We start from the raw sequence: 18,139 nt of genomic DNA, 5'->3' as shown, positions 1-18,139 counted from the left end.
CTGCCCAAGCAGTGCCTAGACATCATTGTGGAAAAAGCAGACAACCTAGAAAAGCCACCTGCACAAGGAAAGAAGTAGTAACCAGGTATAAGCAGTCATTTCTGCATAAACTGAGTTTTGAGACTCCTTCATCAGATCTAAATTTAGCAGCAGCAGCGTTAATCCCAGGAACAACTGGACCGGTAGCCCAGTATCAGAGCTGCTACATCACTGGCGGCGCCATTTCCACCAGCCCATCATGCCCTTTATACCTACGCCATACGTGGCCTTGATTTGGAGGCCTTTCCTATACAGAGAGTAAGAGTTTTAAACGTCGAGGGACAGTGCTGTATGTGCATTTGTCATTAGATGGGTGTTTTGCGACAGGAGTTGCTCAGAGCACGGGTTAGCCGGCTGGCACGTGTCCCAGCTCAGGGCAGCAATGCCCTCGCTTCTCCTGTGTGCTATGGCCCCAAAACCAGTGCAGTACAGCAGGGATTAACCAGTGGCAATCTGGCGTTCCCCCAGGACTGCTGGTTTTCCATCCTTCAGGCTGGGTCCGCTTGGGGTGCAGTCAAAGGGAGAATGGCTTCTTTCCCTAGCACGGCTGTTGTCCTGCTGGATGCCCACGAGATTTCTACAAGCCTCCTCCCATTCCTGTTCCCAAGGTCATGCTTAAACAGAAATTTTAGCTTTTTGGGGAAACTGAAGTCAATATGAAGACAAATGAGACCACTCAGAGAACCACGGTTACTACAAAGTAAGCGGTCACATTTTCTAGCCTCAGAGAGTACTTCATATTTCTTTAAACACTATCTAGCGACATTTGATGGATGAAAAGCATGACAGAGGTCAGAGCCCCATGTGCGCTATGAACAGAGAGCACTTTTCACCTCTGCCAGAGTTCCCAACACTGTACCAGGGCAGGCTCATAATCTACTTATCACAGATGCTAGCAGATGGAAAACACGCTCTAAGGGGTTCTGTAACAACCATTGCCATCCTACCCAATTTACTTAGTAAATTAGCTTAGACCTACCAAAAAGCACCTTGGTGAAATTTCAGTGAATCTTAAGCTTTTCTTCCCCTAAATATGAGCAGCTCTGTTTGAGATTAATCACATTTACAGAAAACCCCCCTTTCTTAACACAGGCTAAAGGTGTTGAGAATTAATCTAGCCTCACCTTCAGTGCATTCTTCCACATTTCCAGGTCCTTAATACTCTCCATCCAGTACGTGACTTGGATCAGAGTCTTTCATTCTTACTGAGCACCGGAAAATACAGTGTCACTGACTCAAGCCAGCCAGCGCGTGACACCTGAAGGCATTGTCATGGCAAGGCACTCTGAAGCTAATTTAGTTAAGATATTCTCCTTCAAAAAGAACCTGTCAGAACAAAGTTGTTTGAAAACCAGGATGATCAGATTTGAGTAAAACCCCAAACACGCTTTCACATTATTTAAAAAAAGGAATGCATGTACTCCAAGGAGTAGCCGAGTAATGCACAGTCCAGAAATGCATCTATCATGCTCTCCACTCGTCCCTACCATACTTTCACTGCCTGGATAAACCATTGCATAGGACAGGGCCTAATCTGGTATTTCTGGAATAAAGTCATCATCACATAACCAGTATCTTGAAGGGTTAGTTTTGCAGGACACTATGTATATATAATACAAGCAAAAATGCAATTTAGGAACAGATACCTTTTCTTATGTACCACTGAAGTAGTTTCTTCTTTGTGAAGCTCAAGCAAAGATTTTTTTCCACCCTATTTTATTGCTGTGCTCCCTGATCTCACAACATGTTCTACAGCCACTCAGAGCTCTGCACAGTGCTAAAGTACTTGTTAGTGGTGACTGACCTGCTACCAAGATTGCGTAGTTAGTTCAAATTTTATGACTGAAACCTCCTTTCTTTCTAGCTGATATTTAAAAAATACCATGCCTACAAAAATTGGACAGGTTTTTGAAAATGAGGTATATTTCTATGTTCTGTAAACTCCTTGGATTAGAACAAGGATACAGAATTAATAAATAATTTTCTTGTTGATTATGAAACGCTTTATCAGGAGAACTGATTATTTAATTCTAAAACATTCTTAGTAACATAAAAATACTTGCATTTGAACTTTAAAAGCATAGAAAATATTTCTGTCACCTAGAAGAACTTTCAAACCTTCATCATCATCAAAATAAATAAGATCTATTAAAATGTAGCTGGTTTCAGTAGTTGCAGATGCACTGCATTGCAATAACCTCAGATTTGTAATTTAAGGTTAAGGTTTAGAGATAAAGGGGAAGGGAAAGATGGCAGCAGTCCACCCTTGTTTACCTTGTTTAAGCAATTTTTGTCCTAGCCCAGACCAATGACTTTTTCTCTGCAAACCACTGTTTCGAAAGGGGAACTCCATATTGCATAAGGACTCTCTACATTTGACTTGAAGGAATTTGGAGAAATACTGCTCTATCAGGATTTTAACCATTGCCAGCAACAAAGCCTCTGTGCAAAGACAGTTTTGCCAAGCTGCAGTCTCTTAATACAGGCTACTTCTCACGTGCTCAGGTATGAAACAAAACTACTGTTACCTGATTTTCTACACCATTTTTATAGCAGCGTGCTGAGCTTGGTACTTTGCACTATCCTTTCCTGATGTAACAGCTGAGGTTGTGCTGGCTACCTTCTCAGTCTCGGAAGGCTTAAGGTCTCAGTTTCAGCTGTGATCTGTTTAAGTGTTTTTTTCCATGTCTTTAACTAACTTTGATTTCCACAGACATCATGCGTAGGTCTCACAGTAATAAGCTGATAAGCACTGCAGAGCTATAGCGGAAGACCAAAGAACATCATTATCCTCACCAAAAGAGCTGCAGGGCGGGGGAACTAGAACCAGTCCAAACGCAAAACCCATACACACTCCGTTGCTCATCTTTCTCCATTGATGCTACAATTTCATTTGTTCTTTGCTAACCAGAGCGACCACCATGGGAGAAGCGATCTGCCTTCCTGATACTACCAGAGCTGAAAGAAGTTTTGGCAAGTATCTCGCAGATCAAATTTTCCATTCTTAAAAAAGTCTAAAGAACTCCAGTGCCTGTCCTCTCCTTTTTCCACGTCACATTAATTGTTGCAAAACTGCCAAACATGCAGTAATAGCTAAGATAACTGTCCAGGCAGAGGGCAGCAATTAGGAGCACCAGAGATGCTGGTCTTGCAATGCATCTGTGATCAGGAGTGCTGCAAGTGAGACAGCCAGCCTCTTGTTGACAGAAGGCTACTCCAGAAGCTGTAGACTATAGTATCCAAACAGCTTTCAGTAGAGAAACATTATTTTGACATTACCTCATTTTTGTAGACACTTTTAGAAAGGGCACACAAGGGCAATGGCATTCAAACTCTGGGTTCAACGGCACATTTTTGTCCAGAGCAGCACACACTGTTGCAACGCAGGTGAATTACACAGCATGGGCTAAAGCCTTCCAGCTTACCTTCTAAATTGGTAGTCAGATGTTTAAGTTGTGTGGCTAAACTTCTCTGGATATGTTAGGGCAAAAAAACCCATGCAAGTTTTCAGCAAATGTTACTGAGGTTTTGAATAACATATACAGCTTGGGTGATGCTCTGAGCTTTTCGCATACGGCTAGCGATGTCACGCTGCGACCGTCACATCAGCCCGGTCCTGAGACAGGACCTCTGCCCACACAGCTTGACTCACTGTTCAGTTCTGTAGTTTTCCTACTCCTTCAGAAAAAGATAACTGGGACATTATGGTGCCAAGTGTCATTCCACTTCCAAGCTGAAGCATATGTACCAAACACCTCCTTTTTAGCGATAGCTTGCCGACTAATTCATCAGTGTCTCTACTGCACATCTACTATATGCTGGGAGGTTTTCAGACAAACCTGAAACACAGCTACCAAGGCTGGCTAATAATTCTTGTGATAATTAAACACAATTCTTCCTTTCTTTTTTTTTTTGAACAGCAATGTGAGAAGAGCAAATCCCTTCAAAATAGCATGACATAAAAGTCTAAGACCTCTGCCACTATGGGTATTTAGAAGATTAACTGTTTAAGCCTAGATTTTACCTGGTATTTTAACCTAACCTCTCCTTACACTCAGCTGGAAGCATGCAGAATCAACCCCATCCATTTGGGTCAGAACCTTCCCATGTGGCCACAAAAATACGAGTGAAAATTGTCACCCAAATTGTGTTAATTCACCTAATCCGTTTCTGAGGGGAAAATGAGCTTGTCTGCAACTGACTGGGGGAGACTCCTAGAGCGCCCCAGGACAAGAACGATGGGTTGTGTCTCCAGCCAACGCTGCCTAATGCAAAAACCTCGAGGGTATAGCAATATGTGCAGCATTTGTCTGTGGGAGTGTTGTTCACTCCTAAACTAGGGTATGAGCACCCAGATCAGGTAAGCGCCACTGACCTAGTTACCTGCTGAGACTCACCGTGCTGTACTCGCTGCACACACCTGCTGAGCTGCACCCTCGGCTAGAAGGATGACACCGTAACATCAAACCAACCAGCAAAGCTCAACCCAGGTCTGCAGCGGGCCAGCAGCAACCACTTACACTCGGCAGCCATATTCTGAAGCAAGAAAGCCTAGCAGCAAGTAAATATCCCACTCAGCTGAGGTTTTGCCTATACTGCAGAATGCAATTGCCTATACTGCAGAATCCAACTGAAACAAGTGTAGGCCAACCCACAGCAAACCTGATCTAATAAATTAAATCTAACGAATTCACCTAGCAAGCCCAGCAGCGCTAGCAGGGAAGATGGAGGAGGACAGGCTTCAGCCCAGGCCAGCGACACAAGCACAAACACAGGAACAAACACAGCAGGTTGCGCATCCTGTTCCACAGCATCGCCGCGGCTATTCTTAGCTCCACTCGCTGGTGTGAGGGAAACGCTGGGATGCCTACCCATGCCGCGACTAGAAATGGAGCTTGGGTGACAGGAGGGGGGATTACAACTTGGCCTAAGCACTACTTTAAAGTTTCTGTTGATTGTCACGAAAAGATAATACAAAATACATATATATAAATGCTAACCAAAGTTTCGGTGGCAAGGGTTTCATAACAGGTTTGGGGTGCTAGCACGGATCAGCCTGAGAAGGTTCCTGCTGAAAAGTGCTCGCCTGCCTGGCGTCAGACACAGTGTCACTCCCATCCTGCCCTTCCCCTGTGGCATCAGCTCCTCCGACGCAAAAGCAGCAAGAAGGAGTTGTTCTGGAGCTGGATCCGGTCCTTGAGGTGGTCAGGCAACCAACCATCTGGGGCAGGAGGTCCAGGAATGGCATGGGGAAAGGTATGTGTAAAAGCGAACGTAAGCTATAGACCTGAAGCTTCGCTTCCCATCCCATTAATTAAAAATTCCCACACTAGCATGTCTCATAAAGGATGTTGATACTAAGTTTAAATCACATCTTTTCATGATGAGGTAGAAGCAGCTTTGGAAAACGGTGAAACTCAAGCTCACGTGCAATGCTTACAGCACAACCAAACATACCCTCCTACATACATAACTGATAATATGGAATCACTTTTCTCTCTTGAAGCAGAAAAAAGCAGCTGCTGAAGCTGGACCAGTGAAGGGCTCCAAAATGAACTCATCACAGCAAGCTCACGAACAGCTCAAGGCAGGTATTAGTAGCAATCCTGACCTCCTCAGTATTATTGCTGGCAGCTGTTATCTCTTTCTGCAGTCAGTACTTTTCTCACAACAAACTTTACAAACTGCAGTGTTTCTGAATTGAAACAAATGCAGGTGAAGAACACCAAAGCATCTTCTGCTCTAAAGTAGCTATCTTCCAAAGACATTAAATAAAACAGTACAGACTTCTACGAGGAAGCCTACCTTATTGACCCACCATATGTTAGATATTTAACCATGGCCAATTAACAGGACAGGAAGATTTTTTAATTCTTTTCAAAGGCTGTTTTTCTTAGGAAAAAAAATGCAGGAAAAAAATTGCATTTTGCATAATTAACTCTTCACGTGATACTATAACTGAGCAACTATTCTTTTAATTGCACCTGGAATCCAGACAGTTGGAGGCCATCATTTTACAACCCATTTATTAACTTCTTCTTCTAGTTGTGCTCTTTGTACTTGTTTCTGAGGTTCTGGGAGACAGTGAAAGTGCATTTCTACTAGTCAAATTTCTTCCTAGGAACTGACCTGAGAAAGAAATCCCAACTAAAAGTATCTGACATTCAAGAGCTCCATTTATTTTCTCAGGACTTTAATACTCAATACAAAACAAAACAAAAACAACAAAAAAGGAACATCATTATTTATTTTAAAAGAAGGCAAAAAGAAGTATCATCAATGAACACTAGCTATGCCAATTATATTTTAACATTGCTCAGAAACAGGATCCAGGACACGAAAAAAAAGCCAAATTAATCCCATGTGCTTTTTGGAGACATACAGATGAAAGATATTTTTCAGTATTGTGGCTTTGCTCTTCAACTACTTAGATAACACGGTGAATGCAAAAAAATATAAACATGAGCCTGCTAAAACATGGTATTGTACCCCACAGGCAGCTAACCACACAAAGCAAAGGTCATAAGGCATAATCAGACCTCCCGTTATCAGCAAAGCTACGTTTGATTTGGAAAATTGTCAAGACTGGCTTTAGCTCAGGCAAATGGAGCATCCACCTCTTTCCGTCCAGCAGAGAAAGAAAAAAAACAGTTACTACAGAGCTGAACAACCTCAATGCATACCTAAAAAGGGTGTAACTGATGCTATGCTATGAAACTAAAATAGTCAGAGCATATTTATATGCTTTTAAATATAGTTAGCAGTATTTCCCATTCGCTCCACGTGGAACTTAGAACATCTAGCTACAAAATTCACCCCCTCTGTCCCCCTCGGTCTCTCCATAGCTGAAGAGATTAGAAAGTGCAGTCAAAGCAGGGGGCAGGGGAAGGAGAATGGCAAGAATCTTTATCCCTCCTCCCCAAACTCCACTAGGCAGTGTTTAATAAATTCAGATGGCCCAATCTGAGAAGCAAACAGAAATGTCAGTTTAGCTAAACTTGTTAACAAGTCTTAGGACACTTGGTGGGCTTTTTTTCCTTTCTTTTTGAGAATGGGGAAAAGGAATAAATCCTGGAATTATAACAAACTGATAATATTTCTGCAGCACATTTAAAAACACCACAGTACTGATTTTAATACATCCATAAAATCTAGGTAGTTTCAGTTGTTCTTCAAAAGCCAGGCTGTCCTGGCAGAACCTTTGGACTCACTGCTGCAAGTAATTCCTTGCATGCAAGTAACTACTCGTCAGCCCAGTTAAACTATTCATGAATACAGAAATTTACAGGACTGAGGCCTTGCCATGACTTTTTGGGAGTCACAAGTTGGGGCTAGTTTTGTCTTTTACATAACTATGTGTATGTCCATACCAAATACCATGATGCAGCAATAACAGATATTACCAAAAGCCTAGAGTGGATGTTGAAAGCAATCGAGCTAAAATTATAAGGGGTTCCACAGAAGCAATTTACGGTGCTAAAAGGTAAAGCTTCATGGTACTGTGGCTAGCCCACTGAGTATCTGAATTAGTTCTGCACTGCACCTTAGGTGCAGCTATAATCTAAGAAGTGATTCTAAAATAGCATGTTTCTGGATGAGACATGTCCTAAGTGTAAAATATTTCACCCAATGATGTTTGGTACATGTTTGACACATTTAATCAAAAGCATAAACAATCTAGACACTGAAATACAAACTTATTTTTCCTTAAAATTGGTGTTCCATATTTTTTTATTTTAAAAATTCAGGAATGTGATACACAATACAATTAGCTCCCCACCACTGCAGTGTTCACTTACATGAGATTCACTAGTTTCACGCTTTGTGGAAAAAAGAAAAGAGGCTGTGCAGTGTTTTTGAATGCTCCCAGTATTCTGTAACTGTGATCTTCAGAACAAATCAAGTCTGTGTAACCACAGACAGATCAGATTAAAAAAAAAATCAAACTATATCACAAGCTAGCAGGCTACAGTCTGGTCTTATACAGCCAGAACAAACACAAAAATTGTGCTCCTGCTGCTGTACAACCACCACCTGACTATATGCTTTCAGGGAATTTACCATCAAGGGCTAAAGAGACTAAAGGGCCCCATTAACACCAGCTGGTGCTGCACATACAGCACATGACAGAGAGGCCACACAACTCCCCCTTCTGCCCCCATCATCATCACCGTCACATCTGCATCCCTGTCCTGATAATAAAAATAACATGGGGGAGAGATTTTTGTCTTTTAAGCTAGCCATTGCCTGCAATGGACACAGAAATAGAAAAATATGACTTCTGGCACAAAAAAAGGATTAAATAGTTACAATGGAATTAGTGACTACAACTCCATCTATTCAGATGCATTTACTGAGACTGTTAACCAATGGTGGCAACTGTCAAGACTTAATAGTTGCTCTCTTTTTATAAGAGCACCAGGAGAGAAGTAAGTCAGGCTTCTCAGTGCTACTATGGTTTGTCTTGTTTTTGTTTTTTTAAATAAACTAAAGAGCAGTAGTTCTATGGTGCCTAAGTGATATACAGCAGGACCTCAATAATTCATACTAATTACTGAGACCAATTTTAAACTAGTGATCAAAATAATTAGTCAAAGTTTACCATAAAAAGCAAGGATACACATTTCCAAAAAAAAATAGTACTTTGTTCATTTCAAAATTTACTTGGTTAATACTTTGTAGTATACTAGCAGTGGTAGCATATTCTGCAAATGTAGTCTCATACAAGATCTCATTTAACAGTCAACTCTAGATCATATACAGGTAACAGAAGAAAGTGTTAAGATAATTCAGACAAAACAAAAACATATATAAATACTATATTAACATATTTAAGTTAGTTTATGAGACTATACAACAAGCATAAACACAGAAAAAGGTGAGCGATGCCAATGGCTGTGAAGCACCAACATCCCCAAGCTAGCACAAAGCTGAACCGACCCATCCACACACTGCAGCTTCCTGTGGATGCATCTGAGCAGCCAAGAGGCAAAATAACTGCATGGTGCTGTGCTGCACCCAAGCTCACAAACCTTGTGAGAGGGGGCTCTCGTGAAACTGGACTGAGCTCCTCTACTTTCCCTGGTGCTTTGGCACATAGCATTTGGGCAACACATTGGCATGTGATACAGAGCTCGTCTGGCCCTGTAGACTGCACAGTTAATACACAACACTGGTAATCCACCCATGGATAATCAAGAGTTGACTGCAATGCTCTGCTAAGAAGTTGGGTAAGACCACTGACATGACCTGGGCCAACCCGGGTCTGATGAGCAGCACACTATTTTGAACTACTTAGGAGCAATTATCATATGAGACACATATTAGAAATGCAAACTAGTGAGGTGTTCTGTATCTGGAGGCAAAGCTACATTCCCTTCGCTAACAAAACATTCTTTTTTAAAAAAAATCTACATTTAAATACTGTTAAAAACCTGAAAACCACAGCATCAAAGAATTTCGTAAGGCCAAAACTATCCTCAGTTCCCTCTGTTGTGCCTAGGTATTGCAATACATTTGTAAAAGAAGAAAATACCATGTAATTTAGTATCTTATACTCCTTCCAGTGCCTTCCAGTAACAGATCTCAGAGCTCTCCACACAAGAGTTAAGCCTCACAACACCCCTGTGAGGTAGGTATTATCCCCATTTTAAGACAGGGAAACTGAGGCAGAGTGTTTATCATGTCCAGAGTCATAGAGCAAACAATGGAAGATCCAAGTTGTTTTCCAGTTTTGAGCATAGGAGCAGTCATTTAAATCACAAGACATTATTTCCCATACATAACTTCAAGGTGGATCAAAAGGGTCAGGGGTTTAGATTAGGTATCTTGTATGTTTTATCTTCGACTCTCATCCAGTCTCTGCCAAATTCACAGAGTCCATAGACCAGTTTCTCCTTTGTTAAGGTGTAAGTTGGCAGCATACTGTAACAGCTTCTTTAGAGCCAGTTGTCAACTGAGTTAACATATTAAACCATTTGGATACTTAATAAGTGAAATTGTGTGATACATAAACATGTCAAAGTGTGAAATACAGTGAATTAAATCCTACTCCCTGCCCCACCTCCTCAAAAGTCAACAGAATGCTCCTGAGGACATGAAGGGGACCAGGACCGCAGTCACTGCAAGCGCTTACACACACTCAACTACAAGCAAAATGCACCACCGAATTACTTGTTACGGAGGCTACTGTCTATGCTTAAAAGCATGAATTACACTGTTGGTGCTTGGCAGACTTTCCCCAACAGAGCACTTACTGACATAACTAATTCTTTTATCTTAGTAAATTGAGCATCAGTTAAAAATGAAGCTCCAGCTCTTTATTCATAGCACTGTGAGTCAAGGATTCTTTAAACTTTGAAGATTTTTATGACCAGACACAACTTGGAAATAAGGAAAACCACCAGAAAATCCATAAAATATGAAAGTATGCATTACTTTATCGGTCGGTCTCACGTCTTGATCACAGAGCAGTATACAGTAGCTTGAACTTCCATTCTGGTAGAAAAAAAAACCCTTCCACATCTGATATTTTCACAAGCAGTTGACTTTAATTACCTCACTACCTTACCAGAAAAAGTGGGGACAGTTTCTAACAATCACATGATGTTCTCTTTAAAATATGCTATATGATAAATTCATTAGAAAAGCCTTCACATTTATTATTACATAGATTTAAGAAAAATATGTGAAATTGCAAAGTGGTTTCCAGTTTTAAGTAGTTACATCTTTAAAAATGTTCTATGAACTTTGGTTTCCTTAGGGCTTCTAAATAAACAATATATTAAAATATCTACAAATCAAATATTAAAGGAAAGAGTAGGTCCAAGAAATCTGTAACACAAATTGAGTTCCTACATGCTTATCCCTCAAATAGCTTTTCACTGGAAAAAATATTTTAACGTGAAGCACAGCAAAAAGTGTCTCTGCCAAAACGTTGAAACTGGTTTTCTGAAGTTGTTACAGCATTGGTGCACTTTTTGTCTGTCTCAGTACAAAGTCCACACAAACACATTGTATCATGACAGTGACATTATGTTCTTTAAAACAAGCATTCTAGATTTAGCAATATGACAAGAACAAGGACTTCAGCAATTACACTACTTGGCAAAATTGCATCTCAAACGTCTGTCTCTTCCTCTTGCAATATAGCTGTTGTCAAAGTCACCAAAACTCAGGTAGCACCATTCGGGGAGTTACAAAGATGATTCAAACTGCTCATTTTGATCGGTGTTTGCCTCTAGCTTAACTGAAGGGATGCTCTCCGACTTAGTCCTCCTAGTTTTCGGAAATTCAATGACAACTTCTGAACAAGAAATACTAAGTGACGAAGACTTTTCTGTCTTCTTTGCAGTACTATCTTCTCCTGTTCCACAACACTGCTTCAAAGCACACTGAGTCCTGCAAGGAAACTCACATTTCCCTCTCCCTGATTCAGAGCCAACGCTGGCAAACTCAGGCTGAATGGTAGTTGCATGAATCCCTTCGTCATGAAAGATCTCTTTTATGCGCTTTGCCACCATCATGTATGTGGAAGGGTCAGGACACTTTATGTGAGCAGTGCCAATGATCCTACTGCCTGCTAGCTGCCAAATGTGTAATTCATGGACTGCTTCGACTCCTTCAAGGGTACGTAATTTTGAGTTCAAAGAATGAACATCTATTTGTTTGGGAACAGTCTGTAAAAGTATAAGGGCTGACTCCCTAAGTAACGGGTAAGTTGTGTACAGCAGTATACAAACCATCATCAAACAAAGAATGGGATCTAAATATAGCAACCAGCATGGACCAGCCTCTGTAATGCTCTCTTGCTCAGATTTGTTTGCTCTGCCAAGTGTTTGGGATAAAGTAGCATTTTCCATGCAATGATTATTGACACATGGATTAAAGCAGGGCCCATCTTTGGGGCATGGATTCCACAACCCATAAAAGAGCAAGGCATTCACTACCACAATTACTGAACCTAAGGCATCTCCAAAAACATGCAGAAAAACTCCACGCATATTAAGCTGTGCACTAGAGTCTTCTTCAACCTCCTCTACGTCCAGAGGATAATGACCAGCGTTCCCATTCACTTGTAGGTCAGCCATGTCGTCTTTCATATCACCTGACAAGAAAACAGTAGAATGATTAGAGATATGCTATAATACTATGCACTACTGTAATTCCATATAAAGTAATAACCAACATTAAGCTTGCCACAGTAAGTACAAAACTGAAAAGCAAGCAACTCTACCCTACTCTACTAAGCAAGCAACATTTTCTCTGGCTGAGAAATATTCAGTTGTCCCAATAAGTGATCTAAATAGTCTAGATGGCAATTGTTTTTACATGGAGCTTAAAGACTGCATTTTAATTTATTCTACTGAAAAACTGTTTTCACATTTTCCAGCTATTTAACCATTTGACTACTCATTATTCATTTCTTAAACAAAATGCAGAATTACAGAGCATATATAAAAAAGCTGGTTAAGTAGCTAAGTAACTTACATTTGTTCCTTCCTTTGAAAAGCCAGAAGGCTAATCACATTGCTAAAATCTCTCTTAAACCATAGGACTGCATTGCTATTTTATATTAAAATTTATGAGGCCAGAAGCAAAAAAGCTTTATGGATACTGCTTTATAGTAACTTCTTTTCAGTTTGAGTAGTTCATTTCCAAAGGACTTCTGAATTCAAGGAAAAGGAAGTTTTCCTGAGATGGCGCATGGGGTCAGCAGAACTATGACATACAATGAGCTGAGCTTTTAGGTCTAGAAAACAGAATTTATCAGCAGTATTGACTATAGTACAGCATAAGTTATCACTGAAGGTCTCAGAGGCTATGAACTAGTGTTATTTATATTTCAGAATACCTATAAAACTTTTTTTTTTTTTAAAGTGACATACAGCTGTTAAGTGACATATAGCTGTTGATACCCAAAGCCTGGTCATGGTCCTTCATGGTCATGGACCATGCAATGCATAAATGAACATTTTGGTGCCCTCCTTTGTCAAAACTGTCTCCGATATTACCACTCCACCATACCTAACTAGCTATATAGGAATAAATGCACATATCATTACAAAGAAGAATGTTTTTTGAAAGAAAAACATCTTCCAATGTTCAAAATTGAAAGTATTTTACATGATTAACCTCCTACTTTTCTTCAGAAGTTCTTCTTTGGACAGAAAACTTCCAGTGTTAGAGAAATGTAACAGCCACTGGCCTGACAAACTGAAACAAGGAGCTTATTGCTTCCGTGGTTATTCAGTTCAGAGCTTTGTAAACATGAACATGTTAGCATGACCTGCAGCTTCTGCTGCTCGGCTCTCATGACTGCAATTCTGTAATCATAAAGAAGGGGTGGGCTCCTACGAAGGCGGCTGAGTAGGTCAGTTCCAAGCCTCAGGCTCATAACCTCGTGCATCACTCTTCTGTCCTAAAGCTCCAGCTACATTTTCCACACAACTTCTATGAGTTATGGAACATGGGACCTGTAGCTTTCCAGAGAAATCAATAAACTAGAGGAAAATATCTCATGTTACAGAGTTCAGACCTCAGGGTCCATGATGAGAGCAAGGAAAGAGGAACTTTTCTGACACTCTGCTGCATACCAAGTACTCAGAGAAAAGATTTGGAAAGTCAGTAGACCTATCTATAAGGGTGGGTAAAAGGAAACACGGTTCCAGAAAGCTCTTGAGATTTTTTAATGGCAAAAAGTTAAAACATGTCCATTTGAAATATGCTCATTTAAATCTAACTATAAACTGATTACTTCACATGAAGTACATGCACAAAGATACCCGTGCAAGACTAGCCCCTAGGGCTATCACTAGCTTTCCACTTCCACCTTAGGAAATCACCCCTCTTTGTAATTTCCAATGAAGGCATAGTAGCACTCTCAGTCATTTTCCTAGTCTTCACCTACACATCTTACAGCTTTTCACAACTCTCCAAGCACCTTTACCTGTAACATTTCCACGGGTAAACTATGAATAACTCCATCCATTACATAATCATGACGGGGCATAGAAGGAAACACAAGCTTATTTCAAAGTTTCACTGTGACCAAAATTATGCCCTATTACCATCTAAATACCCACAACAAATTACTTGTTATTGCCAGAAGGACATCCATGAGAAATTCCAGACAAGTTAGCTCAAAACAGTATACATTTTAATCCATGCTATAAATGAATCTTTTAGCCTAGAACTAGCCCAAAACTTGGCTAAAAGCACAACTTCTCACCATGTCTCACCATGCAAGAACAATTCACAAGCCAAGATATCTATCAGATCAACAGTTAAGGGAATTTTACATGGTTTGAAACTAATTATTAGGATACCTTTGTTGGTACTAAAGCAACATTAAGAGCTTATTATGTGGTCAAGAAAATGGTGTACTATATTCAGAGGAACTTTCATATCCTCTTGCAAAACCTGTCTTTTCAAATCCAACATGGAGTCAAAACGGGGAGCAGGAGTGTGGGGGGAGAGAGCAGGAGCTAAGTTTTTCAAATGTGTATTGGAACCTCTGACCACAGAAAAACTGAAACTGTAACAAAGTTCGCTCTGCTCAATTAAAGCTCCATTTCATCTAAAACAGAGGTCTCCTGATGTCACCCTGAAAATAAGGGAGAGACATGGGTTCTGAAGACTGAAACCCCTTCCTCGTGGTAACGGGGATCTCATATGATTAGAGCAGAGAAACGGCAATTACACACCTTTCATTCTGCTAGCACACAGTACTTGGCTTCGACCAAGTGACTTCAAAATAAACTATCCAGGCTTCTGGATCCATTAAAAAAAAAAACCCAAGAAATTTCCTCCCACAAAATAGACAGTTTGATCACAATTGGGAAGGGAAGATTTTATATTTATCTCTATGTGCGAGTGAGTGGGAAGGTGCATGCTTTAGAAAGCTAAAGAAAACTAATTCAAAGAAACCACGCATGTACCCTGACACCAGTGAGCTCCACATTCAATGCCTATCGCATGACTTCCACAGTTCTGATTGGTAGTTTCCAAGACTTCTTCCTATTAATACATATGTCACGAAGAAGTACAACATTATTGCAATGGACTGTACTTCAGTATGTCACATTCAGATTGAGATTAGCTTCCCAGGTAGCTAATAACCGACCCAACAGACAGATCTGGCTGTCAGGACCAAGGTGTTGAGCTGCGCTCTATTTGATGTGCAGCCAGTTCAGATGGCATTAGAGCAACTTCTCCTGAGAGCCTGTGTCGCTAGGCGAAAAACACTTGTCATGTGCCTTCTCTACCAGCACCAACTTTTTCCGAGGCAAACTGCTTTACCCTAAGACTCTTGCACACTCTGACCTGTCTGCAAGACAAACTCAGAACTTAGGGCACTCCTTTCAGCACCTGAAGGAAAGGTGCGAGGTAAAGACGCAACAGCTGTGTGCCCGAGAACACCACTAAGAAAGTTTCTTGCCTTGCCTCTTCCCCAGGAGGAAGGGCAGGTGGTCCCCATGAAGCCTGCACCAGGTGGGACCAGGATGCCCACTGCCCTATTCGGGGAAGGGAAGGGACCTCTCCCACTTCCCTGGCACTTCTACGCTGGGGCGGGACAGCAGAGGTGCTGCAGGGCTTACCTAGCTTCTCCTGGCTGACTCCGTTGGAGCTGCTGCAGTTCTCCACCAAGGTGCTGGTCTCCTCCCGGTGCAGCGCAGCCTCCCCATCCCCGGGTGGCTGCTCGGGCTTGGGGCCGCTGCGGGGGTGCTGCCTGCCGCTGTGTGAGTGCCCGTGGCCGTGGGAATGGCCGTGGCCCCCGACGCCGTGGTGGTTGAAGAGGCAGAGCCCCAGCAGGTTGATGATGAGTCCAGCCACCCCCACGCCGATGACCACCAGCGGCTGCTGGATCTCGTGGGGCTCCGTGAAGCGCTCGATGGCCTCCAGCAGGATGGTGAAGCAGAGGGCGGTGAGGAAGACGGCGTTGACGAGCGCGCCCATCACCTCGGCCCGCACCCACCCGAAGGTGTTCTTCTTGGTGGCGCGGGTGCGCTGGGCGAAGCGCACGGCCACCAGCGCCACGACCAGGGCCATGACATCGGAGAGCATGTGGAAGGAGTCGGACAGCATGGCCAGCGACGACGTGACCCGGCTCACCACCACCTCCACCACGAAGAAGAGGAAGGTGAGCGCCAGCATGCACAGCAGCCGCGCCCGCCGGTTCTGCCACCACCGCGGCCCGCCCGGCCCCTTCGCCGCCATCCCCCCGCACATCGCGCCGGGGCAGCGGCCGCCGGCCCGGCGGAGGCGCGAGGAGAGCGGCCGGCGGTCGGCGCGGCGAGCGGCCCGCGGGCGCAGCGGAGCCCCGAGGGCGAGCGCAGCCCCCTTCCCCGCCGCCGGCGGCCCGGCCACCGCCGCTCCCTCCGCAGGCGCTGGGCGAGCAAACTTTGCACCCGAGCCCCCTCACTCTTTCCACACGGAACCCGAGCCGGCAAGGCCACGCCCCCCCGCCCGCGCCCCATTGGCCACCGCCCCCCGCCCGGCGGTGCCCGCCCGCCCCCGCCCCCCGCCTCGCTCGCCATTGGCCCGCGCGCCCTCGCGACAGGCGGCCCCGCCCCCCAGTACCGCCCGATGGCCGCGGCCCCCCCCTCCCCGCCGGGCCGGGCCGGGGGAGGGGGGCGGCGCCGCGCGCGACGTTGCGCGAGCGGCGGCTCCGATTGGCCGAGCCCGTCGGCTTCCCCCCACCTCCCCCGCCCGCCGCCCCGCAAGTCCCGCCCCGCGGCGAGCGGGACTCGTGCAAAAGGTGCGCTTCACACGGCCCCGGCCCGGCGCGCGCTTGGGGGCGGGGCTTCCCCTGCGGGCCGGGGCGGGGCGGGGGAGAAGGGCCCGCTCCGCGGCAGGGGGTCGCGCGGGGTCGGGGGCGCTTTCTGACGTCACGCGGGGTGCGTTAGGGTCAGCACCGGCCGCCTCCCGAGGGGGCCGGGCCGGGGCGGGCCGGGCTGGCGGCCGTCGGTCGCGGCGCACGGCCCTGCCGTCAGGGGTCGGGCCGGGAGCCGCGAGGGCCCAGCACAGCCGCCGCCTCCGGCCGGCGCGGCAGGAGGTGAGCCCCGGGAGCTGGCCAGCGCCGCCGAGCTCGCCGCGGGGGTCTGCGCCGCGGGGCCCGGGAGGAAGGGGCGTGCGGAGGGGGGGAGGCCCGCGCCGGCACCGCGAGCCCGGGGTGTGGGGGAGCTGCCCGAGGAGGGGCTGCGGCGGGGGCCGGGCAGCCTTCCCCGGCCCAGGCCGTCCGCCCCTCCCGGCTCGGTCCGTGCTGAAGCCCTGGCTTTTGGTGGAGCGGCTTTCGTGCCTGTTGGGTTACGAAGGCGCGCAGGAGGCGGGCCGGCCCCGCAGCTCCTGAGGCACCAGAAATGGCCTTGCCCAGCCGCGGCCCCTCTGCTCCTGCCTGCCTGGAGAGGGAGAAGGAACCAGCGACCAGCCCACAAACTGCACGAACTCGCCACCCGTCCCCAGCTGTCAAGTCAATGGGCCCATTTTCCAGCTACCACACGTGCCACGGTACATCCCAACAGCTACTTCTTACCGCCTTTCTGACTCCTAGTCTTGTTTTGAGGTTTGGCCTTTTTGCAGGGGCGTTTCTATTTAATTTTTCTCCTGTTTGTGCCACTGAGGGCAGTTGGATGAGTGATGAGGCGATAATAACTGATGAGCAGTTAAAAAATTGGGAGAGAAGAAGAAAGTAATTTTGCTTGAGGAAGTTTTGAAAAGCTGTAGTATAACAAAAATATATAAATGCAAAAAAGTCAGTCACTAGATACCAGTTGTTGTATTAAACTTGTTGTAGTTAAAAAAGGAAAGGGAAAGCAAATATGTTGAGACATGCAGAAAAATCACAAAAATGTAATCACAAAAAAACAAATAAAAAATTACAAAAAGATGGAGTTGACCTCTTTGCCTGCTCTGTGCCAGGGAGCCAACAAACACGGCAGCAAGAGAGAGAGTGTCCAAGAATACGCCATGAGTAGCAAATGGTGAGAGAGGAAACAAATAGCCATAGCTATTTGTAGCTATAGAGGTGTAGCTGTGTGTATGAATATATAGAGGCAGTAAGAAAACTGGTGTCCTGAAAAGGAAGATCTGGCAAGAATGC

At 44.6% G+C, this 18,139-nt stretch overlaps 1 protein-coding gene across 1 annotated transcript; it reads right to left on the bottom strand.

Annotated features, from left to right (window-relative positions):
• Positions 1-6,268: 6,268 nt before the first annotated feature.
• Positions 6,269-16,422, bottom strand: SLC30A1 (solute carrier family 30 member 1). Its single transcript, XM_075042729.1, has 2 exons — positions 15,639-16,422; positions 6,269-12,145 (listed from the first exon to the last, which is right to left on the bottom strand). Exons 1-2 carry the CDS (start codon positions 16,267-16,269, stop codon positions 11,235-11,237), a joined length of 1,542 nt encoding a protein of 513 aa, XP_074898830.1. The 5' UTR covers positions 16,270-16,422; the 3' UTR covers positions 6,269-11,234.
• Positions 16,423-18,139: the final 1,717 nt, after the last annotated feature.

This window comes from Buteo buteo, chromosome 12 (genome assembly GCF_964188355.1).
Source record: "Buteo buteo chromosome 12, bButBut1.hap1.1, whole genome shotgun sequence".
In the NCBI taxonomy this organism is placed as follows: domain Eukaryota; kingdom Metazoa; phylum Chordata; class Aves; order Accipitriformes; family Accipitridae; genus Buteo; species Buteo buteo.
Note: the sequence above shows the minus strand (reverse complement) of the source record. Positions and strands in the feature narration are given on the sequence as shown.

Excerpts from the sequence above, each read along its gene's own strand:
- SLC30A1 (XM_075042729.1), bottom strand. The coding sequence starts at position 16,269 with ATGTGCGGGGGGATGGCGGCGAAGGGGCCGGGCGGGCCGCGGTGGTGG. Across the intron at positions 12,146-15,638 it reads AGTCAGCCAGGAGAAGCTAG|GTGATATGAAAGACGACATG; the intron begins GTAAGCCCTGCA and ends TTTTCTTGTCAG.